The sequence below is a fragment of the Pristiophorus japonicus genome, chromosome 12, assembly GCF_044704955.1.
Source record: "Pristiophorus japonicus isolate sPriJap1 chromosome 12, sPriJap1.hap1, whole genome shotgun sequence".
Classification (NCBI taxonomy): domain Eukaryota; kingdom Metazoa; phylum Chordata; class Chondrichthyes; family Pristiophoridae; genus Pristiophorus; species Pristiophorus japonicus.
The window spans coordinates 126,625,275-126,637,045 of record NC_091988.1 but is presented as its reverse complement, the minus strand read 5'-3'; the positions used below and the strand labels follow the sequence as shown (position 1 = coordinate 126,637,045).

The following is an 11,771-nucleotide window of genomic DNA, read 5'->3' as shown; positions in this document are numbered from 1 at the left end:
GCCGACTCCTGCTCCCATTTCTTATGTTCTTAAAGGATAATCTCCTGTAAAGCCATCCTCTCTCCTACCTTTACTGCTGCACTGATCAGGACAATCAAACACTGAAATCATGCAAGACATTTTCTGAACTCATAAACATATTAAGGGCATCAATAATCTTGGAATTTAGACTCAGTGTAAGAACAGTAAAGTATTGCATAATTACTTCATGGAGAAAATAGTTTTGCTCATTTTACTCAAATCAGACACTTACTAATCAGACCTAATTCTATTTTAGTAAACAGGTTACATCTGGATTAAATATTACTTGGAAATATAGTAGCATCAGACTGCAAGTGCTGAATTAGCATCGATGGTATCATACTGCACGTTGTGGTCATATGGTACACAAGATATTCACATACAACTGTGTACTTGCCATTTCTTTCAGAAGCCTGTCTTGGATTGTTTTCATGTCTTTCCTCATCAAGTGCATCTATGGAAAAATACCAGAAGTTGAATTATTGTCCAACATTCATGGTAAATGCCGACCAATTTTATCGATGTCTATCTTAACATCCCAATTTGAAATTCACACGTTATTTTATGCCAATCACAGACAGATACCATGGGCACAGTGACCCCATTTTCTCAATGTACTTTATCCTTGGCTAACTTCTCATTCCCTGCTCTAATTGTTTTCCCTCACGTGCCTCATAATAAACCCAGTCATTAAACTAAAAAAAATAAAATACTTGCTAAGATCCCATCAGAACATAATTTTGCTCAAAAGGTTCCTGTTGCATCCAGTTTCAGTTTATGTGTTGATTTGCTATTTCGATTCCTATACAAGGCCATATGCACCTGCCCCCTGATGAATCAGGAATGATTCTTCACTGAGTTAATATCATCATCATCATAGGCAGTCCCTCGAAATCTAAAAGTGAGTTCTTAGGTAACTGAACAGTCCAATACGGGAACCACAGTTTGTCACAGGTGGGACAGACAGTGGTTGAAGGAAAGAGTGGGTGGGACTGGTTTGCTGCACGCTCCTTCCACTGCCTGCGCTTGTTTTCTGCATGCTCTTGGCGATGAGACTCGAGGTGCTCAGCGCCCTCCCGGATGCACCTCCTCCACCTAGTTAATATATATTACATTGGGTGGCAGTGTGCTCTCTGAACTCCAAGGTGTTATCTCTTCACATAACATTAATTTGTGTTTCATTAGTTTATAATTGCAATGTCTGCGTTTTCTATAGATCAATGATCTGGACTTGGGTGTACAGGGCATAATTTCACTATCAGCAAATAGCACAAAGCTTGGAAACGAAGGATGGTAACAGACTTCAGGAGGTCACAGACAGACTGGTGAAATGGGCAGACACAAGGCAGATCACATTTAATGCAGAGAAGTGTGAAGTGATGCATTTTGGAAGGAAGAAGGAGAGGCAATATAAAGTAAATGGTACAATGTTAAAGGAGTACAGGAACAGAGAGGCCTGGGAGTGTATGTACACAAATCTTTGAAGGTGGCAGAACAAGTTGAGAAGACTGTTAAAAAGCATAAGGGATCCTTGGCTTTATAAACAGAGGCATAAAGTACAAAAGCAAGGAAATGATGGTAAACCTTTATAAATCACTGAGGTCTCAGCTGATTCAGCCAATTCTAGGCACCACACTTTAGGAAGGATGTCAAGGCCTTGAAAAGGGCGCAGAGGAGACTGAATAGATCTCCCCCCCCCAATTGCCTGGGTTTTTATCTGGTTTTTGCCTCTCCCAGGACATCACATGGCTTCGGTTGGGGTGGAGTTTAGAATGTATTGGTGCAAGGCGTGTCACAGTTGAATGGGGCAGACTGGTTGATCCAGATGCTCTTTGTCTTTCCATCATTGTTCATAGGTTTATATGTAATCTTCAGGGCTGCTGACCGAGGGCCGTGTGGCTCATTGTCGGCCGGCGCGGACACAATGGGCCGAAATAGCCTCCTTCTGCGCTGTAAATTTCTATGTTTCTGTTATATATGTAAACTTGTATATACCCTGCACAGCCACCAAAGGGCTCATCCACTGGAGTCCCAAGGGATAACCACTTGGGAGCACAGGTACTTAAGAAGGCGTCACAAGTTGGAGAGGCAATCTGGAGACCTGCAATAAAAGACTAAGGTCACACTTTACGTTGAGCTCACAGTATCCAGTCAGACTCTTTCTTCATACATAACAACTGGCGACGAGATACGGATAATGAACACGAGATGCAGAGAACAGTGGGCATCCTGGAGAAATTCTCGGAGGGAGATGATTGGGAAATCTTTGTGGAGCGACTCGACCAATACTTCGTGGCCAACGAGCTGGAAAGAGAAGCGAATGCTGCCAAATGAAGGGCGATTATCCTCACCGCCTGCGGGGCACCAACGTATGGCCTCATGATAAATCTGCTTGCTCCAGCGAAACCCACAAAGAGTTCGTACGATGATTTGTGCACACTGTTCTGGGAGAATTTGACCCGAAGGAAAGCATTCTGATGGCGAGGTACCAGTTCTACACCTACAAGAGGTCTGAAGGCCAGGAAGTGGCAAGTTATGTCGCCGAGCTAACACGCCTTGCAGGACATTGCGAATTTGAAGGACATTGGAGCATATGCTCAGAGACTTTTTCGTGCTTGGCATTGGCCACGAAATGAGACTTCGCAAACTTTTGACTGTAGAGACCCCAATCTTGAGTAAGGCCATAGTGATAGCCCAGGTGTTCATTGCCACCAGTGACAATACTAAGCAAATCTTTCAGCACACGAATGCTGCGACAAGTATTGTGAACAAAGTGATCTTATTTTCAAATCGCAATGTACAGGGCAGGCCCCACTTGCCTGCAGCTGCACATCCGCAAATGCCTCAGAGTCCACCATCAAGGGTGATGAATTCAAGGCCATCAACACCTTGTTGACGCTGCGGGGGTGATCATCGATTCCATTCATGCTGCTTCAAAGGATACGTTTGCAAGGGCTCTGGAACAATGGGACACCTCCAACATATGTGTAGGCGAGCTGCAAATCCTATTAATCCTGCAAACCACCATGTTGCAGAGGACAGATCCAGGGCAGATCACGATGAACCAGAGCCTCAGACCGAGGAGGCAGAGGTAGATGGGTTGCACACATTTACCACAAAGTGTCCCCCGATAAGGCTGAATGTTGAACTAAATGGACTCCCGGTGTCAAGGGAGCTGGACACGGGCACGAGCAACTGTGGTGCAGCAAGGCTTCAAGGGCAGTCTTCACTACCATTCGCACAAAACTAAGGACTTGCACAAAGGACCTGATCCCCGTCATCAGCAGTGCTACTGTAAAGATCTCCTACGAGCTACCACTCTGGGTGGTACCGGGCAATGGTCCCACGCTGCTTGGCAGGAGATGGCTAGGAAAGATATGCTGATTCTGCGACTACGTCCGAGCGCTCTCTTCTGCTGACAACACTTCGTGTGCCCAGGTTTTAAACAAGTAGCTTTCACTGTTCGAACCAGGCATCGGGAAATTCCAAGGAGCAAAAGTGCAGATCTACCTAATTCCTGGGGCGCGACCCATTCATCACAAGGTGAGAGCAGTACCGTAAATGAAACATAGAAACATAGATAATAGGTGCAGGAGTAAGCCATTCGGCCCTTCGAGTCTGCACCACCATTCAATGAGTTCATGGCTGATCATTCACCTCAGTACCCCTTTCCCGCTTTCTCTCCATACCCCTTGATCCCTTTAGCCATAAGGGCCATATCTAACTCCCGCTTGAATATATCCAATGAACTGGCATCAACAACTCTCTGCGGTAGGGAATTCCACAGGCTAACAACTCTCTGAGTGAAGAAGTTTCTCCTCATCTCAGTCCTAAATGGCTTACCCCTTATCCTTAGACTGTGTCCCCTGGTTCTGGACTTCCCCAACATCGGGAACATTATTCCTGCATCTAACCTGTCCAGTCCCATCAGAATTTTATATGTTTCTATGAGATCTCCTCTCATCCTTCTAAACTCCAGTGAATAAAGGCCCAGTCGATCCAGTCTCTCCTCATATGTCAGTGCAGCCATCCCGGGAATCAGTCTGGTGAACCTTCGCTGCATTCCCTCAATAGCAAAAATGTCCTTCCTCAGATTAGGAGACCAAAACTGAACACAAAATTCCAGGTGAGGCCTCACCAAGGCCCTGTACAACTGCAGTAAGACCTCCCTGCTCCTATACTCAAATCCCTTAGCTATGAAGGCCAACATACCATTTGCCTTCTTCACCGCCTGCTGTACTTGCATGCCAGCTTTCAATGACAGATGTACCCAGGTCTCGTTGCACCTCCCCTTTTCCTAATCTGCCACCATTCAGATAATATTCTGCTTTTGTGTTTTTGCCCTCAAAGTGGATAACCTCGCATTTATCTACATTATACTGCATCTGCCATGCATTTGCCCACTCACTTAACCTGGCCAAGTCACCCTGTAGCCTCCGAGCGTCCTCCTCACAGCTCACACCGCCACCCAGTTTAGTGTCATCTGCAAACTTGGAGATATTACACTCAATTTCTTCATCCAAATCATTAATGTATATTGTAAATAACTGTGGTCCCAGCACTGAGCCCTGCAGCACCCCACTAGTCACTGCCTACCATTCTGAAAAGGACCCGTTTATCCCGACTCTCTGCTTCCTGTCTGCCAACCAGTTCTCTATCCACACCAGTACATTAACACCAAATACCATGTGCTTTGATTTTGCACATCAATCTCTTGTGTGGGACCTTGTCAAAAGCTTTTTGAAAGTCCAAATACGCCGCATCCACTGGTTCTCCCTTGTCCACTCTACTAGTTACATCCTCAAAAAATTCCAGAAGATTTGTTAAGCATGATTTCCCTTTCATAAATCCATGCTGACTTGGACTGATCCTGTCACTGCTTTCCAAATGTGCTGTTAGTTCATCTTTAATAATGGATTCAACATTTTCCCCACTACTGATGTCAGGCTAACCGGTCTATAATTACCCGTTTTCTCTCTCCCTCCTTTTTTAAAAGGTGGTGTTACATTAGCTACCCTCCAGTCCATAGGAACTGATCCAGAGTCGATAGGCTGTTGGAAAATGATCACCAATGCATCCACTATTTCTAGGGCCACTTCCTTAAGTACTCTGAGATACAGACTATCAGGCCCCGGGGATTTATCGGCCTTCAATCGTATCAATTTCCCTAACACAATTTTCTGCCTAATAAGGATATCCTTCAGTTCCTCCTTCTCATTCGACCCTCGGTCCCCTAGTATTTCCGGAAGGTTATTTCTGTCTTCAAGACAGAACCAAAGTATTTGTTCAACTGCCATTTCTTTGTTCCCCATTATAAATTTACCTGAATCTGACTGCAAGGGATCTACGTTTGTCTTCACTTATCTTTTTCTCTTCACATATCAATAGAAGCTTTTGCAGACAGTTTTTATGTTCCCTGGCAAGCTTCCTCTCATACTCTATTTTCCCCCTCCTAATTAAACCCTTTGTCCTCCTCTGCTGAATTCTAAATTTCTCCCAGTCCTCAGTTTTGCTGCTTTTTCTGCCAATTTATATGCCTCTTCCTTGGATTTAACACTATCCTTAATTTCCTTTGTTAGCCACGATTGAGCCCCGTTTTATTTTTATTCCAGATGGGAATGTACAATTGTTGAAGTTCATCCATGTGATCTTTAAATGTTTGCCATTGCCTATCCACTGTCAACCCTTTAAGTATCATTCGCCATGATGAGAGAAAGGGTAGAGATCGAGCTAGACCGGCTGCAAAGAGAGGGCATCATTTCACAGATCGAATTCAACGAGTGGGCCAGCCTGATCTTTCCAGTCCTGAAGGGAGACGGCACTGTCAGAATCTGTGGTGATTACAAAATAACTATCAATCGTTTCTCCCTGCTGGACCAATACCTACTACCAAAGGCTGACGACCCCTTTGCAACGCTGGTGGGAAGAAAGACATTCACGAAGCTGGACTTGACCTCAGCCTACATGACGCAGGAGCTGGAGGAATCATCGAAGGGCCTCACCTGCATCAACACACACAAAGATCTCTTCATTTATAACAGATGTTCGTTTGGAATTCGATCAGCTGCGGCAATTTTCCAGAGAAACATGGAAAGCTTACTGAAGTTGGTCCCGCGCATGGTGGTCTTCCAGGACAACATCTTGGTTACAGGTCGGGACACAGTCGAGCATCTGCAGATCCTGCAGGAGGTTCTTAGTCGACTCAACCGTGTGGGGCTCAGGTTAAAACGCTCAAAGTGCGTTTTCCTGGCACCTGAAGTGGAGTTCCTGGGGAGGAGGATCGCGGTAGATGACATCAGGCCTATCGAGAACGCACCGAGGCCACAGAACGTGACGGAACTGCGGTCGTTTCTAGGACTCCTGAACTACTTTGGTAACTTCTTACCGGATCTCAGCACACCATTAGAATCACTGCACACTTTACTGCGTAAAGGGGACGAATGGGTATGGGGCAAAAGCCAAGAAAATGCCTTTGTAAAAGCGAGAAAATTGTTATGCTCAAACAAATTGCTTGTGTTGGTATGATCCATGTAAGCATTTGGTATTAGCATGTGGATGCGTCGTCGTACGGCGTCGGGTGTGTATTGCAACAAGCTAATGATTTTGGGAAACTGCAACCCGTTGGTTATGCATCCAGAAGTATGTCCAAGGCTGAGAGAGCCTACAACATGATTGAAAAAGAAGCGTTAGCGTGTGTCTATGGGGTAAAGAAAATGCATCAATACCTGTTTGAGCTAAAATTTGAATTGGAAACTGACCATAAGCCACTTATATCCCTGTTTTCCGAGAGTAAGGGGATAAATACTAATGCATCGGCCCGCATCCAGAGATGGGCGCTCACGTTGTCCGCATACAACTACGCCATCCGCCACAGGCCAGGCACAGAAAACTGTGCCGATGCTCTCAATAGGCTGCCATTGCTCACCACGGGGGCAGATTTAGTCATGGTTGTGGAAGCATTTGAGAGTGAACCATCACCTGTTACCGCCCGACAGATTAGAACCTGGACGAGCCAGGACCCCTTATCGTCCCTAGTTAAAAATTGTGTGCTTCATGGGAGCTGGTCCAGTGTCCCAGTGGAAATGCAGGAAGCGATAAAGCCGTACCAGCGGCGCAAAGATGAAATGTCTGTACAGGCAGACTGCCTTCTGTGGGGCAATCGGATAGTGGTCCCCAAGAAGGGCAGAGACACCTTCAACCAGGCATTGTGATGATGAAAGCGATAGCCAGATCCCACGTGTGGTGGCCCGGTATCGATACGGACTTAGAGTCTTGCGTGCACAGATGCAACATATGCCCGCAGTTAAACAATGCACTCAGGGAGGCGCCACTAAGTTTATGGTCTTGGCCCTCCAATCCGTGGTCTAGGGTCTATGTCGACTATGCAGGCCCGTTCTTGGGTAAAATGTTCCTTTTGGTTGTAGATGAGTACTCCAAATGCATTGAATGCCAGATAATGTCGGCAAGCACATCCGCTGCCACCACTGAAAGCCTGCGGGCCATGTTTGCCACACACGGCCTGCCCGAAGACCTTGTGAGTGACAACAGGCCATGTTTTACCAGTGCTGAGTTCAAAGAATTCATGACCCGTAACGGGATCAAACATGTTACATCTGTCCTGTTTAAACCAGCATCCAATGGTCAGGCAGAGAGAGCAGTGCAAACCATCAAGCAGGGCTTGAAGAGGGTAACAAGGCTCAGTGTAGACTCGCCTATCCTGAGTCCTGCTTAGCTACCGCACGAGACGCCACTCGCTCACTGGGATTCCACCCGCTGAACAGAGCACTTAAGACAAGGCTCTCGTGAGTTCACCCTGATCTACATGAACAGGTAGAGAGCAGGCGGCTTCAACAAAGTACATATCATGATAGTGCAAATGTGTCACGCGAGATTGAAATCAATGATTCTGTATTTGTATTGAATTATGGACAAAGTCCCAAGTGGCTTCCCGGCACTGTTGTGGCCAAAGAAGGGAGCAGAGTGTTTCGGGTCAAACTTTCAAATGGACTCATTCACCGGAAACACTTGGATTCACGGACTATCCAGAGCAACCCACCTTGGACCCTACCTTCTTTGACCCTCCAACATACACACCAGTGGCAACCGACACAGCAGCCCAGCAGCACTCACCACACCAGGCAGCCCAGCAAGGCCAGCTGCATAGCAACCCAGTGAGGGCCCAACAAACGATTCACCAAAACCAGCATTTGCACCGAAACGATCAACCAGGGCAAGAAGGGCCCCAGATCGACTCACATTGTAAATAGTTACTTTGGGAGGGGGTGTTATTATATATGTAAACTTGTATATACCCTGTACAGCCACCAGAGGGCTCATCCCCTGGAGTCCCAAGGGAGCACAGGTATTTAAGGAGGCTTCACAGGTTGGAGAGGCACTCTGGAGACCTGCAATAAAAGACTAAGGTCACACTTTACTTTCAGCTCACAGTGCGCAGTCTGACTCTTTCTTCATACATAACAGTTTCTATGTAGCAGGAATGAGGAACTTCAGTTATGTGGAGAGATTAGGGAAGCTGGGATGGTTTTCCTTCGAGCAGAGAAGGTTAAGGGGAGATTTAATAGTGGTGTAAATAAGGAGAAATGGTTTGCGCTGACAGGCGTGTCGGTAACCAGAAGACAGATTTAAGGTCATTGGGGAAAAAAAGGGAAATGAGGAGAGTTGTTTTACGTAGCGAGCTGTTATGATCTGAAATACACTGCCTGAAAGGGTGGTGAAGGCAGATTCAATAAAAGAAAAACTTGCATTTACGTAGCACCTTTGTAAGGTTCACAAAGATATTTGGCTCAGGGCACAGCCTGGAGACTAAAACTTGAAGCACAGGAAAAGGCGACAGCCAACTACGGTTTTGAATCGATGAAGGACATTGATACTGGACATTGGGATGTTTTAAAGCTTTTCTGATTGACTATGAAAAGGAGCATTCATGGAAATATGTGGCCTGAATCTTGGGCAAGTCTCGATTGATTTCGATGGGTGAAATTAGCATCTGGACAATGCTCCAGGTTTCACTCAAAAATGGGGTCATGGCCTGAATCAGAAAAACGTTTATCTGCAACCCGACGACCAGACACACCCATCAACAGTAAGAGGAAACGACATTAAATGTGTATTTCAGGGAGCGGGAAACAAAGATGGGGAGTCATCTTCAATCTCGCAGACTCTGCATATCTCTGCTGGTTGAATTACCAGCTGATGAAGTGTGAATGTCGGCCATTCAGAAGACCAGCAACTGAAACTCCAGTTGGGGGAGGGCTTTGTGACAACAAGACTTTAAGACAGAAGGACATTGACAGGGAGACACACAGGAAGACACTCTCTCACTCTCGAGGACTGCGGCAGTCAGGTGAAGACGAATGGGGACCGCTCATTCCCGGCTCCAGGGCCAACAATCAGCATCAGTGATGACCAGCCGGATTGGGCGATTGTATGTTCCAACCAAATCTCTAAGGGGTTTTGTCTGTGTTGTTGGTTTTAATAAACTCATAGTTTTCGGTTGAGCCTAAACCTTTATGTCGTTATATTTTGTTCCTTTAAATCCCAGAGTCAAAGAACTGTAATAAGGACAAGGAAAGCAAAAACCTGATAGAAATGACGACCGGCTCTGAGGTTTGGTACAAAAAGAGGCACAAAGTGAGGGCAAGAAACCTTAGGGAGGCCGAGGTGGTCTCAATAAATATTTCGGTTCTGTCTTCACGGAAGAGGGCGCAAATAACGCCCCAGAAATGCTAGGGAACCAAGGGTCTAGTGAGCAAGAGGAATTAAAGGAAATGATTATTAATAAGAAAATAGTGTTGGAGAAACTATTGGGACTGAAGGCAGATACTTCCCCAGGGCCTGATGATCTACATCCCAGAGTACTACATCAGTAGTAGGGAAAATGCTGGAGTCTATTATAACTGATGTGATAACGGCACACTTAGATAATATCAACGGGATTTGTAAAAGGAAAATCATGTTCGACAAATCTACTGGAGCTTTTTGAGGATGTAACTGATAGAATAGATTTTCAAAAGGCCCTGGATAAAGTCCCACATAAGAGATTAGTGTGCAAAATTAAAGCACATGGGATTGGGGGTAATGTATTGGCATGGAATGAAAATTGGTTCACTGACAGGAAACAGAGAGTAGGAATAAACTTGACTTTTTCGGGGTGGCGGGCATTGACTCGTGGGGTACTTTTTAAAAAAGGAGGGAGAGAGAAAACAGGGAATTATAGACCGGTCAGCCTGACCTCAGTAGTGGGTAAAATGATGGAATCAATTATTAAGGATGTCATAGCAGTGCATCTGGAAAATGGTGACATGATAGGTCCAAGTCAGCATGGATTTGTGAAAGGGAAATCATGCTTGACAAATCTTCTGGAATTTTTTGAGGATGTTTCCAGTAAAGTGGACAAAGGAGAACCAGTTGATGTGGTATATTTGGACTTTCAGAAGGCTTTCGACAAGGTCCCACACAAGAGATTAATGTGCAAAGTTAAAGCACATGGGATTGGGGGTAGTGTGCTGACGTGGATTGAGAACTGGTTGTCAGACAGGAAGCAAAGAGTAGGAGTAAACGGGTACTTTTCAGAATGGCAGGCAGTGACTAGTGGAGTGCCGCAAGGTTCTGTGCTGGGGCCCCAGCTGTTTACATTGTACATTAATGATTTAGACGAGGGGATTAAATGCAGTATCTCCAAATTTGCGGATGATACTAAGTTGGGTGGCAGTGTGAGCTGCGAGGAGGATGCTATTAGGCTGCAGAGTACTTGGATAGGTTAGGTGAGTGGGCAAATGCATGGCAGATGAAGTATAATGTGGATAAATGTGAGGTTATCCACTTTGGTGGTAAAAACAGAGAGACAGACTATTATCTGAATGGTGACAGATTAGGAAAAGGGAAGGTGCAACGAGACCTGGGTGTCATGGTACATCAGTCATTGAAGGTTAGCATGCAGGTACAGCAGGCGGTTAAGAAAGCAAATGGCATGTTGGCCTTCATAGCGAGGGGATTTGAATACAGGGGCAGGGAGGTGTTGCTACAGTTGTACAGGGCCTTGGTGAGGCCACACCTGGAGTATTGTGTACAGTTTTGGTCTCCTAACTTGAGGAAGGACATTCTTGCTATTGAGGGAGTGCAGCGAAGGTTCACCAGACTGATTCCCGGGATGGCGGGACTGACCTATCAAGAAAGATTGGATCAACTGGGCTTGTATTCACTGGAGTTCAGAAGAATGAGAGGGGACCTCATAGAAACGTTTAAAATTCTGACGGGTTTAGACAGGTTAGATGCAGAAAGAATGTTCCCAATGTTGGGGAAGTCCAGAACCAGGGGTCACAGTCTGAGGATAAGGGGTAAGCCATTTAGGACCGAGATGAGGAGAAACTTCTTCACCCAGCGAGTGGTGAACCTGTGGAATTCTCTACCACAGAAAGTAGTTGAGGCCAATTCACTAAATATATTCAAAAGGGAGTTAGATGAAGTCCTTACTACTCGGGGGATCAAGGGTTATGGCGAGAAAGCAGGAAGGGGGTACTGAAGTTTCATGTTCAGCCATGAACTCATTGAATGGTGGTGCAGGCTAGAAGGGCTGAATGGCCTGCTCCTGCACCTATTTTCTATGTTTCTATGTTTCTATTTACCACAGGGATCAGTGCTGGAACCCAGCTATTCACAATATATATAAATGATTTGGATGAGGGAACCAAATGTAATATTTCCAAGTTTGCTGATGACACAAAACTAGG

At 45.6% G+C, this 11,771-nt stretch overlaps 1 protein-coding gene across 1 annotated transcript in view; it reads right to left on the bottom strand.

The window, feature by feature from the left end:
- Positions 1-376: 376 nt before the first annotated feature.
- Positions 377-11,771, bottom strand: part of sycp2 (synaptonemal complex protein 2) — a 1,164,109-nt gene continuing 1,152,714 nt past the window's right edge. Inside the window, exon 42 of the mRNA XM_070894856.1 lies at positions 377-475. Coding sequence (XP_070750957.1) covers positions 377-475 — 99 coding nt within the window. The remainder of the gene's footprint in view (positions 476-11,771) is intronic.